Source organism: Panicum hallii, chromosome 3 (genome assembly GCF_002211085.1).
Source record: "Panicum hallii strain FIL2 chromosome 3, PHallii_v3.1, whole genome shotgun sequence".
NCBI classification, from domain to species: Eukaryota; Viridiplantae; Streptophyta; class Magnoliopsida; order Poales; family Poaceae; genus Panicum; species Panicum hallii.
In genome coordinates, this window is record NC_038044.1 from 2,740,850 (window position 1) to 2,763,161 (window position 22,312).

Here is a 22,312-nt window from a genome sequence, read left to right on the forward strand (position 1 = left end):
ACTTGAAGGATCTGGTTGCACCAATAATGTCACTTTGAAAACTATGCCCAGTTGTTCTTTGAAGTTGACTGTTTAGGTCACACCCAAAGCTTCGTACACAAACGACATTTCCCTCTCGAACATATCTTTATGTTTCATGGGGCAAACGCAGTAGGACAATTAAACGCTCCCTATCGGAGACCAATATTGAAGCAGGACGCATGCACGTTTTTCATCAATAAAAAGAGGGTAGAGTATATGCAGAATTTAACCACATAGATAAATACAGTTATTTCGTGGGCAAAAATCTTTTCGTCTTAGTTTGATTTGTAAGAGAGGAACCGTTGAAGCATATTTATTTCGCTCTTTTTCCTAAACAACTTGATATTTTGAGTGCACGGATCAATGAGGGACCTCGATAATAATAAGCGAAGAGGTAGCTGAATATTTGAGTTCCAAGGGAACCTAAATGAGCACTGCTAAAATATTAGAATAGGGAATTGAAGATTTACAGGGGCCGCAAAAATAATTAAGGAAAGACCTTAGATGTCTTCGTCATCCACCCACAACGTGTGCATGGAGCAAAATGTAACAACCTCTCTCCCACCGAACTCATTCCAACTTGTCACTTCACCAAAAGTGTGCACATTCAACCCAGCACCTCTCACACTCCAAATGAATCAACAATCGCCAATAAATGTCGCCGATTTCTCTATCCAAGGTCACAAGCATCCAAAAAAGGATTCTAGAAGCTTTATACACACAATTAAAAAAAAAGGAAGTGCAGATTGTGGAAAAGGATAGTAGCAACCAACTGTTCCAGCCATTGATTGGGCTTGCTTGCATGCCCATTTAATTGCCCTCCTCCACAACACAAACCCATCACTTGCAAGATGGTTAACCCAAAACCACTCCATGCGCCTTCCTATATAGTCCTTGAGCATTAACTTGCCTCCCATGACTAAACCCTATGCAGTGCTCACCCAAAACGGAGGCTAATTTATGCTTGTGCTGCTGAGCTTCTTCTTTCTCCTGCCATTGATTGCACGCGGATCCAAGGCTTTATTTTTTTTTGACAGGCAGATCCAAGGCTTTATAGCTCAAGGGTGGTGGTTCTTCCATAATGTGTGCCCTAACCAACCCATGTTGTATGATGGAGTGGCACTGTATGTTCTACATCAGGGGCCATTTGCATGTTATGGTGTAAAAGCCACTGATGGGTATGGTTACAGATTCCTGTTGTGAATGTTTGTTAGTACGCAGGATATGCAAAAAGGACACTATATCCATATCATTGTAGTTAATAACTGCCTCTCTGAATGAAGTCACAATAGAAATTAGTTTCCAGAATCAAATTACTCGTACTAGTAGTTGTATACCATGCCTGTCCGGCTGTGCAGGAAAATGGAAAAATAGATATGATAGCAAGAAAATGGAACTTTAAATTAGTAGAAAAAATGTTGAAAGTTCCAAATAAACAATACATTCATGGAAGTCAAACTCTGCTTTTCAGCTAAAGAGTTGAGTTGGCCATACTATGCAAAAGTAGGTCAAAATTAAGATTAGTTTAAGGTCTGACTTTGAAAACATGGTACAATGGTGCGCAAACTCTGTTTTTAATTTTCAACTAAAGAGGTCGACATACGACATGAGACTAGGTCAAAATTAAAAGAGTTAAGAGTGGCTTTAAAATGTGGTAGAATTGAAACAGCGCACGATCTTCCCAAAATTAAAAAAAAATGCACTGACTTTGTGATAAGGAGACGACATGGTCAATAATTAGGCAAAAAAAATGATCATTCAATGCACACATCATTTCTCGAGCTGCGTGTAGTATTACAGTATCACTATAGGCTATTCTCAATGGGAGGTTTTGTGTTTCTAAAAATTCCACATAAGCATTGCCCTTCCACGTTTCTTGTGTATATATATATATATATATATATATATGGGTGCCTGATCCTGAGTTGAGCAAAGTTTTGTGAGAGTATCACCATTGTTTATTTGTAACAATTTGCTCAGTCATGTCAAATGGTTTGCCATTGTTTTTAGAGATGGTCATGGTCACTGTAAATGACATTTGAGGACGTGGCTGCTGGACAGGAGTTGCATTGTCACTGTGAAGCCTTGATCAATTATGAAGAAATGAAAGGAGCAAGTCTCTGCAGCTTTGACAAGTGTGGAGTTGATACTAGTACTCACTTACCGCTTGGCAAAATCGGGAGGTTTCAGTCAGTGCAGTAATCGTGTAGCAGTAGGAAGGAAGGAGACGTTTTTTACTTTGGAGCCTGCGATCATTAATTAATTCGTTTTCGTCACCCCGCAAGCTGCCAACGCTGCTGCGTTCACCTGCAGGCTCGCGTTCATGTCCGCCATTGCCGGAGCTCGCCTTGCATACCCCGCCGGTGCGAGTTCGGTCGCGCGGAGAAAGCGGTCAGATATCGCTGCGGCTGACTTGAAATATGCACCAAAATTTTCATGAAAGCAAACTAAGGTAACTTTTCAAAAAGAAACATTGAGGGGAAGTTATCTGGAAATATATGTTTCTTTTATGAAATTAATAACTTCTTCTAAAAATCCTTGGGCCAAAATGTGGGACATTGTGCAAAAAATATATGTGGGGACTAGGTGTGAACATAAGAGAGAAGGGATTGGAACCACATGGCCGCAGAAAACAGAGAGAAACTGAAGTTGGTATACTATGAAAGGTTGCCTAGCTACATATGCGTGTAGGATAACAACTCAACAAGTAGCTGTCTACCCTAGCTAGGTTTTCTGTTGGACAGCTAGTACTGCCATTGTAGAAAACGGGAGGGGAACAAAATTAGAGATTATATATATACCTACATATATATTATTATCGTTTGTGTGTATTTACTATATATATATATATGAAAAATCCATTCTACACGCGTTTGTAGCTACTCCTACGTATATATCTTATGATGTAGGGCGTATCTAACCCAACGAAAGGTATGTATAAGGTGTATGTGATCATACATATACTTTAAGTATGTAACCATACATAGAGTATATGGACATACTTATTTTTATATACTAGTATTAATATATAATCATGATATATTTAAAAAATTGGGATACTTTTGAAATTTTTTTACATATCCCTTTGAAGTATCTTAAGTATCTTAGAATTAGTATATGAACATACTAAAAGTGATAAATAAATATGCGGATATACGCACGGTGGTATACTGACGATGAGAGTAGCTATACGTGAGTGTAAAAAAAACTCATCCTATATACATATAGACACACACACATCGAGGTAACGCAGATCAAAAAGGTTGTATACGCGCACTAGAGTTTGTTTAGTTTCCTCAAAGGCATCCCCTCTAGTGAGAGAATATGCATATGCACATACAGCTGGTGCCTATTGACAAAAGGCCGATCGACTTGGATTGCAGTGGGTAAGTGTGGCTGGTCACGGCCACATATGCAGAATAAATCGCCTATGTGACGCGATGGACAACACGATCAATCGAATCGGCACGAGTCCACGGGCCGCGACTGCATGCCAGTGACACTGCACATCATGGAGGCTGCTGCCTGGCCTGCTCTGAGCGCCTGAAAGAGGATTGAATCCCGCTCATCCCTCCACCCTATGGAACGGTACATATGGCCGGTAAGGATATCTCCACCCACTAGATTACTCATTGTTAGAATATATGTTACTCGTATTATCATAGGGGTCTTCCACCCCTATATATATTGTAACCTCTGTTGATCAATCTAATCTAATTCCACGGCATCTCATTGTCTAACATGGTAATCAGAGCCTAGCTTTTTTTCGCTTCCGCTAACCCTACCCTTGCTGCTCTGCCGCCGCCTCTGGTTTGGACCAGATCGCCGCCGCCCTGTTCAGCATGGGTGACGAGACTACAGACGCCGACGCCGCCGCCCTCAAGGCCCGCCTGGACTCCCTCATCAAGGACGCCCAGGAGGCTGAAGAGCGGGCAGTGGCTGCCCGTCGCCGCGCCACCGCCGCTCGTGCCCTTCTGGAGGAGGAGGAGCAGAAGGCCGTCGCCCTGGAGACGGCTGCTGCTACTGCACGGCTGCTTGTGCCCGGTACGTCGTCCGGCACTGTCGTCACATCGTCCTCGTCTTCCTACGAGGCCACCGTCGTCGCCGGTCTTCATCTACAGGCAGCGTCCGTCCTCAACGTTCGCTCTCTCGTGAACATCGTCCTCGACTCCACCTCCGTCAACTATGCCAGTTGGCGTGACCTCATGATGCTGGCACTGGAGCGCTACGCCCTCCTCGACCACATCGACTCGGACGTCGCCTCGTCTACCGATCCGGGCTGGCGCCGGATGGACAGCGTCGTCCTCAACTGGATCAGCAATTCCATCACCCCGGAGCTTCATCAAGTCGTTCAGGAGCGTGGTGCCACCGCGCGCCACCTGTGGCTCGCTATCGAGAACCAGTTTCTTGGTAACCGCGAGCAGCGCACCCTTCATCTTGACGCTGCTTTTCGTAACTTTGTCCAGGGCGATCTCTCCGTGAGCGAGTACTGCCGCAAATTCAAGAACATGGCGGATGCTCTGGCCGACCTCGGCTCGCCTGTCGACGAGCGGATCCTCGTCCTCAATATCCTCCGCGGTCTGAACCGACGGTTCGAGCACGTCGGCGCCATCATTCGGCGCTACTCTCCGTTCCCGTCCTTCCTAAAGGCGCGGGACGACTTGATCCTGGAGGAGCTTCACATGGGCAGCGTGGGTCCCTCTGCTGATGCTACGGCGCTCTACTCCTGTTCTGCTGACAGGCCGCCTTCTTCCGCACCCGGCCCTCCGTCCCGCTCCGGCGGTACCGGCAGGAAGGGCAAGACCAAGAAGGCCGCCGGCAGTGGTGGCGGTCGCGGTGGTACCTCCGGCCACTCCACTTCGACTCCTCCCGCTCCCTCCGGCCCCGACGGCAAGGCGTCCTCCTCTGGGCCGACTTACGTCAACCCATGGCAGGGCCACTTCGCGATGTACCCCGGCCCGCTTCCAGGCAACCTTCAGCGCCCGCAGGTCCTGATGGCTGCGCCAGGCTACTACATGCCCCCAGGCTACATGCCTGGGCCACAGCAGCAGGCGGCGCACCCCCCTATGGCTCTCGCCGGAGGTCCGGCAGGTGGTCCGGTCTCCTGGTCCCCGTGGACTGGTCCGGGCTGGGACCAGCAGTCACTGGCCAACTCCTTCAGCACCATGGCGCTTACTCCGCCACCCACTTCTACCCAGGACTGGGTGGCCGATTCTGGAGCTTCACATCACTCCACTCCCTCAGCTGGTAATATCTTCCACACCCGTCCTTTGACATCTTCCAGTCCTTCATCCATCATTGTGGGTAATGGCTCCACTCTCCCGGTCGCCTCAGTCGGAGACTCGGTGCTTCCTGGACCATTTTACCTTAACAATATTTTATTCGCACCGGACCTTGTTCAAAGCTTGCTCTCTGTGCGCCGTTTTACCACTGATAACTGGTGTTCTATGGAGTTTGACCCATTTGGTTTATCTGTGAAGGATCTCACTACGAAGAACGTGATCGTCAGGTCGAATAGCACCGGCCCGCTGTATACGATGCGTCTTCCCAGCTCCTTCCAGACTCCACCTGCTGCTGTTGCTGTTGTCTCCTCTGCTGCTCCCGCTGCAGTCACCGCGACTACGTGGCATCGTCGTCTTGGTCACCCTGGCTCGGATGCTTTATCCGTTTTGTCTCGGGCATCTTTCATTAGTTGTAAGAGTAGTCCTCCTGAGCTGTGTCATGCTTGTCAGTTAGGCAAACACACCAGGTTGCCATTTGGCAGTTCCTTGCATCGTGCGCAACGACCTTTCGAGTTAGTGCATCTTGATTTGTGGACATCCCCCATTGTCAGTGTGTCTGGTTATAAGTATTATCTGGTTATTCTCGATGATTTTACTCATTACATATGGACGTTTCCTCTTAAACTTAAATCTGACACATTCACTACTTTGTCCAATTTCTTTGCCTATGTCTCTACACAGTTCGGCTGCACCGTGACGGCCATCCAGTGTGACAACGGGCGCGAGTTTGACAACTCGTCCACTCGGACCTTTCTCTTGACGAAAGGCGCCCTGCTTCGGATGTCCTGTCCATATACCTCCCCCCAGAACGGTAAAGCCGAACGTATCATTCGTACCATCAACAACGTCATTCGCACTTTGCTTTTTCAGGCACATCTTCCTGGGCGCTACTGGGCTGAGGGGCTTCACACCGCGACATACCTTCTTAATCGTCTCCCCACCAAGACGATTCAGGTGGCCTGTCCGCACATGGCCCTCTTTGGCTCTCCACCTTCCTACGAGCACCTCCGGGTTTTTGGCTGTGCGTGTTATCCTAACACCTCCGCCACCGCTCCCAATAAGCTCAGTCCCAGGTCCACCCGGTGTGTCTTCCTTGGCTACTCTTCCGAACACAAAGGCTATCGTTGCCTTGATCTTTCCACAAACCGCCTGATCGTCTCTCGACACGTGGTTTTTGATGAGGCTAGCTTCCCGCTCGCTACCTCGCCCCATCTAACTAACCTAGATTTTCTTTGTGAGGCAGATCCCTCGGTTCACCCCATCGGGACCCCCCTCACCACTGCAGGTACCACTCCTGAGGCGGCCTGCCGGTCCGCCCCAGCGGTCCCCCCGGGCTTCGCGCCCCGGGTGCCTCTCCTGCCTGCCCCAGGGTTCCCGCCCAGGGCGGTCACGCGGACTTCGCCCACGCCACGCGCGGCACCGGCCTCCACAGCTGCGCCACGCGCGGCCCCGTCGACACCAGCCGCGCCTCCTGCGGCCCCGGCGTCTTCTCCAGGTCCTGCTCTTGATCCGGGGGTCCGGCTGGGTCCGATTGGCAGTGCGGCAGGAGGTCCGCCGCTGCTATCTCCCGTGGCCCCGGCGTCTTCTCCAGTTCCTACTCTGCCAGGAGGTCCGGCTGGCGGTCCGACAGGAGGTCCGGCTGGGGGTCCGGCTGGCGGTACGTCTGGAGGTCCGCCTGGAGGTCCGGCAGGGCTGCCTGCACCTCTACCCCGCCGGCCTCCCGGCACCAAGGCTCAGGTGCTGCCCGTCACACCGCCCGTGAACCCTCACCATATGGTCACGCGGGCTAAGGCCGGGTTCCGGATGGCCAGGCAGCCGTTCACCTTCATCGCCTCCTCACCGTCGCCGATCCCGTCCTCCGTTCGTGCCGCGCTCGCTGATCCGAATTGGCGCGCGGCCATGGAGGATGAGTATGGGGCCCTGATGAGCAACGGGACCTGGGAGCTTGTTTCCCGGCCTCGTGGCTCGAACGTCGTCACCGGCAAGTGGATCTTCACCCACAAACTTCGCGCCGATGGCTCCTTCGACCGCTACAAGGCTCGTTGGGTCCTCCGGGGCTTTACTCAGCGCCCTGGTGTGGACTACGACGAGACATTCAGCCCGGTTGTGAAACCGGCCACCGTGCGTACGGTGCTCTCCATTGCTGTTTCTCGTGACTGGCCGATTCAGCAGCTCGACGTGAAGAACGCATTTCTCCACGGCACTCTCACCGAGACAGTTTACTGCTGCCAGCCGACTGGCTTCGCGGATCCTGCTCAACCCGACTTGGTCTGCCGCCTGCGGAAGTCTTTGTACGGGCTGAAGCAGGCGCCCCGAGCTTGGTACAGCCGGTTCGCCTCTTTCCTGCTCTCGCTGGGGTTTGCCGAGGCCAAATCCGACACTTCCCTGTTCGTCTACCGTCGCGGCTCCGACACGGTATACCTGTTATTATATGTCGATGACATTATTTTGACAGCTTCCAGCACGGAGATCCTACACCGGACCATTTCTGCTCTTCGGCGGGAATTTGCAATGAAGGATCTGGGGCCTCTTCACCATTTTCTCGGCATCACAGTTGAGCGTCGTCCCGATGGGTTGTTCCTGCACCAGCGCACCTACACGCTCGACGTCCTCAAGCGTGCGGTCATGGCTGATTGCAAGCCGTGTTCGACTCCGGTGGACCTGAAGGCGAAGCTGGCTGTTGACTCCGGACCTCCGGTTCGGGACCCCTCCCGTTTCCGTAGCATTGCTGGGGCCCTGCAGTACTTGACCTTCACGCGGCCCGACATCGCCTACGCCGTGCAACAGGTCTGTCTCTACATGCACGACCCCCGGGAGTCCCATCTGGCGGCTATGAAGCGCATCCTGCGCTACCTTCGGGGCACGCCGGACTACGGGCTCCTCCTACGCCGCTCGCGCTCCGCCGACCTCGTCGTCTACACTGATGCAGACTGGGCCGGTTGTCCCGATACACGCCGCTCGACTTCAGGCTATGCGGTGTTTCTGGGCGACAACCTGGTGTCCTGGTCCGCCAAGCGGCAGACTGTCGTCTCCCGTTCCAGTGCGGAGGCTGAGTACCGCGCTGTCGCTAACGGGGTGGCCGAGGCCACCTGGCTGCGCCAGCTACTACTGGAACTCCAGGCGCCTCCGTCGCAGTGCACGCTCGTCTACTGCGACAACATCAGTGCCGTGTACCTCTCCACCAACCCTGTTCAGCATCAACGCACCAAGCATGTCGAGATTGATCTTCACTTCGTCCGGGAGAAGGTCGCAATCGGTCAAGTCCGTGTACTCCATGTCCCTACGACATCACAGTTCGCCGACGTGTTCACGAAGGGTCTCCCGTCCTCGGTGTTTGCGGAGTTTCGTTCCAGTCTCAACGTCTGCAATGGCTGAGTTGTGACTGCGGGGGGGTGTTAGAATATATGTTACTCGTATTATCATAGGGGTCTTCCACCCCTATATATATTGTAACCTCTGTTGATCAATCTAATCTAATTCCACGGCATCTCATTGTCTAACACTCATCCCTTTCTCTACTACTAAAATACCGTTTTTTGATTATTAAAGTTGTTACAACACATTACCAATTAAATTTCTATTACTAGAAACACATCTTTCTCCCACCTAAATAAATACTCCCTTCATCCTAAAATATAAGATAATAAAGAGTCAAAATTTGCACTTAAACATAAGGTATGCTAAGACGTTTTGCAAACTAATTAGTCCTAGCCGACCATAAAATTAGCAAAATAACAACCAAACAAGATATTAAGGGTACATGCGTCATTTTCTCATCTCCTTAATATATCATGAAAATGCTAGGATACCCAATATTATATTATAGGACGGAGCGAGTGTAACACATCACTTTATCTTATCCATGAATGATTGGATTTTGGTGGTTTGTTGCTTAAGCAACCATCATCAAAATGCAAAAATAGCTAGTGACCATGGATAGGAAGAGTCTTTTTACTACATACTGTATGAGTAATATGGTGCGGCAGACAGGGGGAGGCAGCTTATTGGTGGCTGACGACCAGCAAGGAGATCATCAGGAGCCATTGCACTGCATAAATGTGAGACGTACGTACGTGTTTGATCTAGCTCCATCGTGATCAGGGTCAGGTCTGGACTGTCAGTCTGTCACGCTCCCAGCAGGTGCGCGTGCGGTGCGGCGCGTCACGTACCGATCGAGCTCACGGATCAGTACTGGAGTGGGGTCTATATAACGTAGGGTATGCCCCCTACGCTCCTCTGCACCTTGCTCTGCTTTGGCTAGTCGTGGTAGAGGTGGTACTCCATCCATGGCGGCAATGGCGCCCGCAGCAGCACTTGTACTCTGCTTGTTTACCACCGTCTTCCTCTCTACTCCACCACCTGCCAGTTCCTCCATCGGCCGCCCATCATCCCCTTCCCCTCCCCTCCAGCATCCACGCCCCGCAGCAGCAGATCCCACGTCGTCGTTGTAAAAGCTAACGGCCTCAGGCGAGCCGCGGCTCGTCCGGTCGTACAAGACGATCCTCGATGGTTTCGCCGCATGGCTCACGGAGGACGAGCTGGTCGCCGCCTCCAAGAAGCCCGGGTTCGGGCGGTGGTTCCCAGAGCGGAAGATGTACCCGACCACGACCCACACGCCGGCGTTCCTCGGCCTCACGAAGGACGCCGGCCTGTGGCCCGACTCCCACTTGGGCAAAGGTGTCGTAATCGGGATCATCGACTACAAGCATCCGTCGTTCAACGACATCGGGATGTCGCCGCCACCGGCAAGGTGGAAGCGTGCGTGCAAGGGCGGCTGGTGGGGCGGCGGCGTCCGTTGCAACAACAAGCTCATCGGCGCCAAGTCCTTTGTCGACAACTCCGTCACCGACTACAACGGGCACGGCACGCACGTGGCGTCGACGGCGGCTGGAAACTTCGTCGCCAACTCGTCGATCCACGGCCAGGCCGCCGGGATGGCTCACGGCGCGCAGCTGGCGGTGTACAAAGTCTGCAACCGCAATGGGTGCAGCAACACTGCCATTATTCAAGCGATGGACGAGGCGGTGCGCGACGGCGTCGACCTGCTCTCCGTCTCCCTCGGCTACGGAACAGAACAACGACCGTTGGAGATGGACGCGGTGGGCATCGGCGCGGTCACCAGCGGTGTCGTCGTTGTCGCTTCAGCTGGCAACCAAGGCCCCGGCTGGTCGTCTGTGGAAAACGACTACCCGTGGCAACTCATCTGGTGCAGTGCAGGGGCTCAACGCCAGCGTCTGGCATCCCGTCCTCTCCTTGGGCGCGTGCAAAGACCTTGGCGCTCAGACCGTGAGGGGCAAGCATCATATCGTCATGTGCGACGACGCCGTCGCCTCGGTTGGCGTCGATGCCCAGGCCCGCATCTTCAGAACAGAAGCCTCTACGACAACGGCGCCGCACAGGTCGTGGTCGTCGGCCAGGAGAAAACTGGGTACAGCTTGATCTTAAGGGATTACGGGGCCTCCATGGCTCCATCCTGCAGGAGCCCGCCGCCGTTGGCAGCGCGCTCAAGGACTACTCCCAGGGCACGCAGCTCGGCGGCGGCGGCTCGCCCATCGTCGCCTCCTTCTCCGGCAGAGGCCCCAGCCGTAACAATCACTACATTCTGAAGCCGGACGTCATTGCCCCGGGCCTCAACATCCTTGGCTCCGCGCCGGCCACGCTGGGTCCGCAACCTTTCACCTTCATGTCCGGGACGTCGATGTCGACGCCTCACGTCAGCGGCGTCGTCGTTCTTCTCAAGAGCGTTCACCCGGACTGGTCGCCGGCGGCTATAAGGTCGGCCATCGTGATCACCGCTCATCTCGAGAACAAGCACGGCAACATCATCAAGGACGAGCAGCTCAAGCAGGCCAGGATCTTCTTTCGGGGCGCGGGGCAAGCTAGTCAACCCCACGCGAGCCGTGAACCCGGGGCTGATCTATGACGACCTTGATGTCAGAGATTACGCTGGGTTCATTTCAGCGGCGGAGGACGCGACGAAATTAAGACGAAATTAAAATATTGCTAACGCGAAGAGAACAAAATTTACAACATAATCTAGACCAACTAATATCAAAAAAATGTACAATGAAAGCGGAAAATACCTTATAAAGAGGTCATCATAATCATTATCCATTTACATTAGGCTACATAGCTCTTAAATCTGAATAAATAAATAAATATGAGTTAGGCAATTGCATTTGTCTAGTGAAATCTATAAAAAATATTAAACTTGTGAAATAAAAAAACCTCTAGTTACATCTAGATCTAGGAGACCTAGTCAATTGCATTTGTCTAGTTTTCTTATTTTGAAATGCCTTTTTAATTTGTTGAAGATCAAATTCTTTGTATATTTCTCTTTCTATGTAGCACACCATCAAGTCATTCAACCATCCATCGGTCATCTTGTTGCGCAGTCTTAATAATTTTCATAGCCGAGAGGGCCCTTTCAACCCTTGCGGTTACCACTGGTAACAACAATGCCAACTCAATAAGAGGATAGACCAATGGAAATACAATATGTCTCTCAAGTTGAACCATTGTTTTTGATAGACTCGCAAGATCATAACAAGCCTTAAATTCTTCAACTCTTCGCACATGAATAATAGAAGTTCTTAGTTGATCTTTTATAGTCTTGCGGTCATCAAAAGAGAAATCCTCATGATAGATATCTGCAATCCGAGCAAGCTTCTCCACATCAAACTTAGAGAATGAATTTCTTGGATCAAGGCAAGCAAAACACATAAGCAACTCTGAAGATAGCTCATTAAAGCGATGATCAAACTCTGTGGTGATAGAATCTATAGCAGCATAGAAGGTATCCACACGATAAAAATGTTCTTGAGTGATATTATTTCTTCCACCTTTTCTTGATCGACCAAACCGTGGCACAGCATCACACATATTTGGTATTGGGATATCATTTGCAAGGCAAAATGCTTTGATTTCTTCCAACAATGGCTCCCAACCCTCACTTCTCAAATTAATCAAACATGTTCTCACATCCACAACCAACGACATAGCTTGGACAACATTTTGATCTTTCCTCTGCAAGAGAAGAGAGAGCTCATTTGTGATACGGAGGATTTGCAACATCATCTTCATCATAAACACAAAGCTGAAACACTCCATTTTTCCAACAAAGCCACCTGCACCAGATGGATTGCGCTCATCTTAATGCACAATTTCTAAGACTTCTATTACTGAATCTCACATTGATTCAATACGAAGCAAAGTCTTATAATGAGATCCCCATCTTGTATCTCCGGGTTTTGACAATGTTGTTGCTTGTTGTTTGCCTCTCCCTGATGAAATTTCTCCACTCTCCAACTTAGATAAGAGATTCAAGCGATGCTTATGCAACAATAAATCCTTCCTTTTGCAAGAAGCACTAGTGCTACTCACAATCAATGTTACATACTCAAAGAAATCCTCAAGGGATGAGCAACATTTTAAGACAGCAACAACTACCAATTGCAATTGATGAGCAAAACAATGGATATAGAAATCATATGGGTTCTCATCTCGAATTAATTTTTTAAGATCATTAAATTCACCTCTCATATTAGAAGCACCATCATACCCCTGCCATCGAAGTTTTGCAACAACTAATCCATGATCGCTTAACATCTCAACTAATACTTTCTTCAATGACTCTGATGTTGTGTCCTTCACATGCTTGATACCCAAAAATCGTTCTATTACTTCTTCTTTTTTTTGATAAATCTCACAACTATAGCCATTTGTTCTTTGACTGATATATCACGGGATTCATCAACAAGAACGGAGAATAGACAATCCCTCATTTCTTCTTTTATTGCCTGTGTGACTGCTTCAGCACAACAGTTTGCAAGTTCTTTTTGAATCGTTCCAGAAGTCATTTTGGCATTTTTCGGACACAACTCATCAAAAGCTTTTCTAACCTTCTCATTTCTTTGTTTGTACCAATCAAGAAATTCTAAAAAATTGCCCTTATTTAAGGAAGTGCTAGTCTCATCATGCCTCCGAAATGGTTCACCTTGCAATGCAAGATAACTTACGATACTTAAGGAAGCTTCCAACCGGGTCTCACATTTGACCAATGCATCTTGACTGTAACTTGACATTCTATGACTTACACTTGACCTTTGATTACGAAAATCATGGAATGCTGTTGTTGCAACATTATGTATGCTATTAGGCCCACCAACATGTTTTGAAAATGCCGTGTACACATTCCTCCACTGTGAGAAGCCAACTTTTGTAAATGCATCATGACAAAACTTCTCCTCCATCCGATCATGTTTGAAAAGGTAACAATAAAAGCAATAAGCCTTATTCTTCTCCAAACTATATTCCAACCAACTATGATTCCTAAACCAATGTTTTTGAAAACTTCTCTTATCATGTGACTGTGGAAATATATGACCAATTGGTTGAGTCGGACCTTTAGCTATGAAAGCCCTTCTAACTTCATCACTAATATTAGGAGCAAAACGATCAATCGGAATACGAAGTCCCGGATCAGAAATAATATGATCCGGGTTGAATTCAGTTATACCTTCCACTTCTTCACCATTAATTTCTTCATCATTGCCTTGATCATGTGCATTTTCTTCGACATTATCCTCTTCAACATCAACATGTACATCCTCTTCAACTTGTGCAAGTGGAGGAGCAATGTTTTCTTCCACTTCTTCAGGTTCGTGATAAACACCACTACCCACTACCATGAGTGCTTGGTCCACCTTGACCACTGCAAGTAAAATAGCTGTAAATCCCTGTAATCAAACAACAATATGTATTAGATATTACAGCAAATCCGAAATAAAACTCATGGAATGGAATTAACAATTGCTGGCAAATGGCAAACATACCTCTGGCTCTTTGGCCAATTCTTCTCCCCCTCCCCCTCCCCTGGTTTTGGTTGTTTCCGTACATAGGAATAGGGGATCTCCGGATCTGGGAACGGGGGTCTGGGGAGGGGGAGGCGGGGAAGGCGGCCAGCACTGGCGGCGCTGCGGCGGACGGGCGGAGGCGGCCTGGCGGCGTGCGGGCGATGGGGCGTGCGGGCGAAGGGCGAGTCGAGCAGGTAAGTTTTTTTTTAAGCCCTGCTACCCTTCTTAGGCTGGGCCAAGGTATTGCCCAAGCAATACCGGGCCATATTGGGCCCTCCACCCATCCACCCATGGGCTGGTAACTGGTATGCCACGGTTGCCATCACCGACGGTTCTGGGGTGGAGGTGGACATCTCGCCCCACATTCTGAGCTTCTCGCAGCCCGGGGAGAAGCTCACGTTCAATATCTCGACCGAGGCAAGATGTTTGCTTGCTACTGAAGGAGTCTTGATCTGGGACACAGCCTATTCCAAGCGCAGGATCCAAAGCCCAATCGCCCGTTCGTGGCAATTGAGATCCATGTTCACCACTGAATTACTGCAGAATGTAAATCTATGAGGCCATGCCCATATGTTCCATCTGTTGTGCTAGCTAGCTATAAATACTCTTTCCTCAGCTTCCAAAAGAACGGAATATCGATGCTACGCCCACAAGATCTCCCCAACAGTATATATTCATCGCAGCTCACTGCTGCAAAGAAAATTAAATTCAACGGCAATCCATGCAAAAACCAGATGAACATTGAATTTGTACTTTCCTCTGCACTTTCCTGCAACAGGGATCACCACACAGATACCAGGTTTACATTCTGCGGCGAACAACCACAATCACTGTTCACGGATACAGTAAGACCTCATCAAGCAGGCTATAAAAACTGAGCTTGCTGGAATGGATGGAATTCAGCACACAAATCTAACAATCAGTTTCTGTGAATGTACATCGACCTACCTACATATGACCGCATCCATGAACTGTTTGTTAGTATGGCATCTGGGCAGCCTTTTTCCGTCACCTCCTACTTGCTCTTTTGCTTCTGTAACTGCTAAGAGTTGAGAGCCCCCCTGCGAACACTGACATCTCTGAGGGCGGGGACGAGGGCTGGATTGGCGGCAGCGGAGAAAAGCAGCTTGTGTTGCTGTTCGGAAGCTCAAAGTCGTATAAGTCATCCGCAAACATCGCGAATTCAGCATCGCCATTTCTGAAGTCCAGTGGCAATGGCATCTCCCTGCTGGATTCAAGCCTTTCAGGCTCCAGCACCACACTGTCGAGGTCTGTCAGTGATTTCAGTTGACGCTCTAGAGAAGAAATCGTTTTCTGGCACTCTGCGAGCTTCCCAGCTGCGTTGGCAAGCTCCTTCTCCTACAACAATGACAACAATTCAACTTGGATTCAGTGATGTTACTACTTTTATTTATCCTCTGATATGATATCCTTCAAGTACTATAGGTTCATAAGGGTTTCAAGTTCAGGTGTTAGGAGGGGGAAAATAGGTATCAAGAGAAATTTACCTTTTTAACCTTCAGATCTCCGTTCGAGTTTGCAAGCCGCCAGAGCTTCGCGTCCCGACTATCTCTTGACAGCTGAGCCTCCAGCTTTTGGCATTTCTGTTCATATTCTTCTGACAGCAATCTCTCCTGCTCGATTTCCCTATGGAGCAAGCTCACCTTGTTTGTCAGTTTTATGAGTTCCCTGTCTGCTGCTTTAAGTTTATGCTCCATAGCCATCCTCTCTGATTGTAAAGCCTCTGCCTTGGTAGTGAATTCTCCAGCTGATGACATCTGCTCCTCGAGTTTTGCTTCCAATGACTCCACCTTCAGGTTGAGATTTCTGGCATCCTGAAGTGCAGACTCTGCCTCTGACTCCAACACCTTCTTTACAGCCTCTAGAGCTTCTAGCTGCATCTGGAGCTCTGCAGAAAATGCCTTCTCCTTTTCCACATCGTGCTCAAGTGCAGCCACCATATCATGCAGGTTTGCAGCTTCGGAGTTCACTAACTGGAGTTGTTCCTCCAATGATTCTTTAGCAGACTCCACAGAACGAGTTCTCTCTGCTTCAATCTTCATCTCTAACTGTGCTAAGAGTTCCTCATAAAGTGCCTTCTCTTTTTCTAACTCACTCTGCTGTGCTTTTATGATATCTTGCAGTTTCTGTATCTCAGCGTTTGCTGAACACAGCTTTGCCTCCAAGGATTCTTTAACAGCCTCAGCAGTTTTTGCTGCTTCAGTTTTCACCTCTATTTGTGCTGCAAGCTCTTCATGCAATGCCTTCTCTTTCTCTACCTCATTCTCAAGCTCTTTGACAACATCTCGCAGCTTCCCTGCCTCAGCATTTGCTGAACATAACTGCGCCTCCAATGACTGTTTAACTGCATCAACAGTTGTTTCCATCTTCACCGTTAACTGTGCTGTTAGTTCTTCATGCAATGCCTTCTCCTTTTTGACCTCATTCTCTAGTGCTTTGACAATGTCACGCAGTTTCCCCATTTCAGTGTTTGCTGAACATAGCTGTTCTTCCAGTTCTTCCTTAGCATTCAATGCAGCCTCCTCCTTTTCTTTATGCTTCACAGAAAGAGCCCTCTCGGTGTGAATTCTCTCTTCTAATGATGCCATAGTAAGGTGAAGCTCTGTGGCTTGTGCTGACATCAGTTCTAACTGCGACTCTAACTCTTTCTGCACTGCATTCTTTTCCAACGAAGTTACAGCCATAAGTAGCTCCTCAACTTCTACAGACTTGGACTCCAACTGCAACTCCAAAGCCTTCTTCTCGGAGTCCAGACGCTCCGCATCTTCCAAAGCTGCAAGTTTGGAGTTATTTGCCGAGTCCAACTGCAATTGCATTTCGACCAGCCTGTTCTTTGCCGCCACTAGTGCATCACAGGAAATGTCAAGCTGATTTCTAACCTCCATAAGTGCCGTCTCAAGCTCCCTTTTCTCACTTTCACTGGCATCAAACTTTTCCTGCAAATCTGTGACCTGGTTTTGCAATTCTTCAGTTTCGACTTTCAAGGACAAGCTTCTTGCAACAGCCTTGTCAGAATCTGTTTCCATTTCAAAGTTAGAGCTTGTGCGGTCTGATTCAGGTAATGCAGCTAACCTTTCCATCTCAAGGAAATCATCCATTATGTCAATCTCAACAGGATTGTTCACAAGATTTCTTGAACCATTCTTGCCATTCTTAAACTGATCAAGCTCTGCAATCAAAGCCAATGCCCATGAGTCAGAATTTCGCAGATCATTATCTACAGCCACCATATGCTCCCCATGATCGGACTGGCTGTCAGTCAGTGATTCCATGCAAACATTGTTTTGTGTAGGCCTAGAATCATTGATCAGTGTTATTTTCCGAGTTAGATGCTGTAACCTGCGGCACTCTGCCTCAACCCTTGCAATCTTTTTAACGCTTTCCAAGTGCTGTTTACTTGCTGTCTCCGCTGCTTGGTTGCTCAGGTCTTTTTCCAACATTAGTATCTTCAGATCCTTGGACTGTACAAGAAGCTTGGCCTTGAGATCCATATTCTCTTTCTCAATTGCCTGAAGCTTGGCCTTAAGGTCCAAGTTCTCTTTCTCAATTACCTGAAGCTTTTCTTGTAGATCATGCTGTAACAGCATGGATGATGATGCTTCTAATCTGGTCAGTTCCAGCCGCATTTGTAGCTCTGTGATATGGTTTTGGAGCTCAGAGTTTTCAGACTGCGGCACCTGAGACTTCTTGGAAACTATTTCACGGATCTTGTCCTCTTGTTCTTCCCTCGCCAGCCGCAGTTGCCTGACACATTCCTTGAGGGCCTCATCTAGGTGGCTGACTTGATCCTGGAGAGAAGCATTCTTCTGACAAGAAGCTTCAAGTAGCCCCTTCAGAGCAGTAACTTCAGCTTCAGCTTGTTCCCAACCTACAGAAGAGGTTTTCAAAACAAGTCTAAGAGAATGGCTACATAACAGGATGAAAACAAACTTCACACACATGCAAACTTAATATTGCCATTCAGTACTAGAAAAACAAATGAAATGGATCAAATTGTTCTCTCACAGTGACTTTACAGGTGAAACTCTAAAAGAAAATTATTCACCCACTTACAGTGAATTCACTAAGGAGCAAAAGTTACCTGCAACAGCCTCTTCTGTGACTTTAGCATGCTGCTTCACCAAGTCCTCTTTTGCTCTAATTGTCAGAAGTGCAGCAGAGAGTTTCTCGTTTAAACTCCTCATGGTCTCCTTGATCTCTTCATCTCTGACATTGGAGGATACATGTGGTCCTACTGATTGACCATGCTCTGAACTGGAATCATTTAAATTCGCCCCTGCTGCTAGCTTGCCATTCAAGGACCTTGCGGTTCCAGTTTCTTGGCTGTAATCATATTTATTTCTTGAAGAGGCTTCAGGAGATTGACCCTGACATGGCAAAGCATTATTTGAGATGGGACTCAGAATCTCCTGGATTTACGTGAGTAAAAATAATATGGACTGACTATTTTTTGATAGAAAGAGCAAACAATTCATTGCAGTATTCAAACTTGTCCAGAGCTATCACTAGAAGTTATGTATGTCTAGACCATATTAAAATGTCATTAGTTACCATACTCTCCGTTTGAGTTGTAAAATCATTCACCTTTCTTCCAATGAATGCACAAAGATGTAGATTGTTAACAAAAAGGTACATTTAATGTGATTAATTTTAAGTAACTTCATACCCTTGGAAGATAGAATTCAAAGTTTCAACACGTATAACTTAGCAGATGTAAAATCTATTTATTTAACAATACATTTTCATCTTTTTTGCCAGTGCTAGCAGGCTAAATCATGTGGTCAAAAACAAAAACAAATGTTACTAATTCCATTTTTCCATTCAAAAGAACAACTGACACTCTCAATGGATCCCTTAAGTGTGTCTGTTGCTTACTATGTTGGGTGGTTGGGTGGGGGTGCCGGGGGGGGGGGGGGGGGGGCATGTACAAGAGAAAATTAATCTGAAAAGAATGCCCCAATAGCTTCTCACTTGAAGCCAGAGTAGCGAAATATGAATTTCTTATAGTTAGAAAACACATGGGACTTGACTAAACAGTGTATGAATCAACCAAACAACAGGGTGAAAAGCTAGCACTAGTAGAACTCAAGTTTGGATTTTGCTTGTAAAAATACATGATTCCTGAGTAAGATTCGAAATCGACAAGAGCCAAGTATTAGGAAACTTCTTCCTAAGGAAATTTCAGTGCCCTCACAACTGAAAAGAGCACTGCGGTTTAAAATATGGTAAATTCTGAATACATCAATCATAAAGTAAATTGTAATAGCTGCAACCAAGCTGCCGTGATGAAATGAAAAGACGCACATGATACAAAATTATGCCATGGTTGTGAACCTGATCGTCAGAGCACTGCTCGGAATGCGATGACACAGACATAGAGCTGTCGCTACCCCCAGGGCTCTTATCCGACGACTTGCGCCTCCAGAGCCAACCCGCACGATCCATAACCATGAACCACTCAAGAGATAAAAAGTGGTTCTTCTGCTTTCTACCTCTTTTGGAGGGCTACCACCATGTGCAGGTTTCAGATATCAACAATGGCACTGGAGAGACAGCTGTGCACCACAAGCAGAGATGCTGATCACTAGTCTGAAATAAACGGCATGCAGCATAAATTGTCACTTGAGAATGATAACAACAAATCGTGAAAGATGCAGTTCCAACAACACCAACAAAAACAATTTGTGAAAGCTGGAGAGACTATTATAACTACTGTTAGCATGATAGTCCAAAGGTAGAGAGCAGCTGATCTTTCTCTATCAGACTAATTTCCCATTAAAAACTAACACGTTGATCGAGCATTAGCATCCAAATTCCTCTGTCCTGGGAATCAGGACAAACGGATAGTAATATGCGTGCTCCACACATCTGTTGGAAAAGAAAATGACATCTCGCCTAGGATGATTCAAGTCGGCAAGAAAAGGTGAAAATTGGTCCCCGGCAACATGTGCAGCAAACTACCGGTTCTTTTCTTTAGCGCAAGTTGGCAACACTTCCACACACGCTATAGTTATCATCAACACCAAATCCGACCACGGTGGAGTAGAATCTCAGGAAAAACAGGCGACGCCTAAAACCAAAATGCTGAAGGGCAGAACTCCCAAGAGCATAAGTTCTTTTTTTTTTATCACCGACAAATCCAACCAGGCCCTCTTTAGGGTTCCAGCAACCAAGAACGACAGAGAAATGAACACAATGTGCAAGCAACAAGCATTGCTGTGGAGAAGTGCTAGGAAGATTAATTCTTTCAGCACAAAGTTCACTCGAGTATGCCCTTGTCGCATCGGAGGAATAGTACCAAAAAAGAATTGCGAAAAATTGTCGCAGAGAGTGTGCAAGTACAAATATTTATCTTTCCAGTTGAAAGGCACGACTGAGTATAAATAAATAGACAAATTATAGCCACCGACTAGTCCCGATTCCCCAAGAGAGAGGACGCGAAGACGAAAAATTTGTATCCTGAAGCAAGGCAATCTGATTCCTCCTAGCCAATTCACCCAAACCCCTGATGAGACGAGGGGGGAATCCGGAAGGAATCCCCTCAGAACCCCACCTCGCAAGTCCGGAAATCCAGGCCTAACTCAATCCGAGAAATCTGAGCGGAGAAACCCACGAGGAGGAGCGAGGAAGAGGGGAAAATTTACACAATGCTCCATGGCGGAGTTGTACCAGCAAGGAGTCAATGACGAAGTGGGGAAGGAGAGGCGATGAATGTGAGCATTGATACCTGGAATTAAACCGGTGCACGGAGACTGCCGCGCATCACAAGAACACACAAGGGCACTCGCTCTCCGTGAGAGAACTGAAGAAGCCAGCCCAGCAAGCAACGGCTTCTCTCTCCCTCTCCTCTATCTCTCTTCTCCTCCGTAGTAGGACAGCGCGGCGCAGGTGGGAGGGATCGAAAAAGCGGAGTCCCCCGGCCAGCCAGGTCACTCGACCGGGAGAGGCGAACAAGCAAAGCGGACAAGCGCGCAAGAACACGAGCTGAAAAGGCGAAAGGGGATACGACTAGCTAGCCGCGGGCACCACCTGCGGCCTGCGGCTCTCTCGCCATGTGAGGTGGGGAGACCGCAAGTACTGGTGGGTGTGGGAGGACGGAGGAGCTCGGATCTCCTCCTCCTCGAATGCTCTCGGGCCTCGAGGCGAATGGTGGTGGGTGAATGGTGATGCCCAGCGCGCGTGCGATGCGTCGGAGGGAGCGATAAATGCGAGGATCCAAAGCCGCCCTTTTTCACCCCCTCCTCCGAAATGCAAAAGAAAAAGGAGATGGAGTAATATTAGTCGTACATACATACATACAGTGGGAATACTGGGCGGCGCCATTGGCGTCTTGCTCCTCCTGCTTCCTCTGATCAGCGCCCTTGTTCTTTCTTCCCGCGCGGGGGGGCTCAAATCGACCGGCAAACGCGCAGGCCACCTGTTCTGGTTTCCTTCCTCTTTCGGTCCCCTACCTGGCTACCTCCGTCTCTCTCTCCTTTCTCTAGCTCACACAGCAGCCTCAACTGCATTGAGTACAGTGGTGGGCTGGTAGTTCAGGTAGGATTAGCACAGTGCATTGCTGGGTGAAAGTACTAGTACTCCTAATCTAATCCTAATCCTAGGTAGTACATATACTAACCACCGCTGCATTAGCCGTTAAAGATTCCAGCCTCTGGCGCTTGATTGCGAGATTGCAGCGACGGATTAGGGGACGCGGGATTCTTTTGTTATCCAATCTGTTTAAAAAATATTTTTGGTTTTTTTCTTGCTAATCTTTTAGGAGAGGCGTAAAGCTTGTTTTATTTGGGAGGAGACGAAAGCTTGTTTTTTTTAGTGGAGCGGAGGAGGAGCGTTGGGACTTTGAGTGCAGGTCGCGGGGTTTGGCTGCTCGTGCCCCTGACGACGGTTCCTGTCCGCTTGTCTGTCAGGCGGGCCCCGGCCACCTTTTTCCGCCTCCTCCTCGGGGCATGTGCCGGGTGGGGCCCAGCCCGGAGGATGGGGGGGCGGTTGCGCAGCCGGTACGGGCGGCCGTCGCCGTCCGCGGGGCTCCCGTCGGTCGCTCAGCATGGGAACGGAACGGAACGCCTGCCTCCAAGCTGCGATGGCACCGTTCTGCCTCTAGCCGTTGGCTCCAATAAGAGAAAGAGAGAAAAA

At 48.5% G+C, this 22,312-nt stretch overlaps 2 protein-coding genes and 1 pseudogene across 9 annotated transcripts; 2 read left to right on the forward strand and 1 right to left on the reverse strand.

Moving 5' to 3' along the window:
* The first annotated feature begins 3,863 nt into the window (after positions 1-3,863).
* On the forward strand, positions 3,864-5,539 carry LOC112884427. The gene is made up of 2 exons (XM_025949810.1): positions 3,864-5,268; positions 5,502-5,539. Exons 1-2 carry the CDS (start codon positions 3,864-3,866, stop codon positions 5,537-5,539), a joined length of 1,443 nt encoding a protein of 480 aa, XP_025805595.1.
* Positions 5,540-9,598: 4,059 nt separating this feature from the next.
* On the forward strand, positions 9,599-11,299 carry LOC112884435 (annotated as a pseudogene).
* Positions 11,300-14,880: 3,581 nt separating this feature from the next.
* LOC112884921 (filament-like plant protein 1) lies at positions 14,881-21,685 on the reverse strand. Of its 8 annotated transcripts, none has more exons than XM_025950559.1 (5): positions 21,475-21,685; positions 19,484-19,768; positions 18,261-18,546; positions 15,667-18,047; positions 14,881-15,517 (listed from the first exon to the last, which is right to left on the reverse strand). In XM_025950559.1, exons 2-5 carry the CDS (start codon positions 19,628-19,630, stop codon positions 15,167-15,169), a joined length of 3,165 nt encoding a protein of 1,054 aa, XP_025806344.1. In that variant the 5' UTR covers positions 19,631-19,768; positions 21,475-21,685; the 3' UTR covers positions 14,881-15,166. The 8 variants fall into 8 exon arrangements, with proteins under 8 accessions (XP_025806344.1, XP_025806347.1, XP_025806345.1 ...); XM_025950562.1 differs by having other exon boundaries at positions 19,484-19,734; positions 21,479-21,664; XM_025950560.1 differs by having other exon boundaries at positions 19,484-19,734; positions 21,475-21,664.
* Positions 21,686-22,312: the final 627 nt, after the last annotated feature.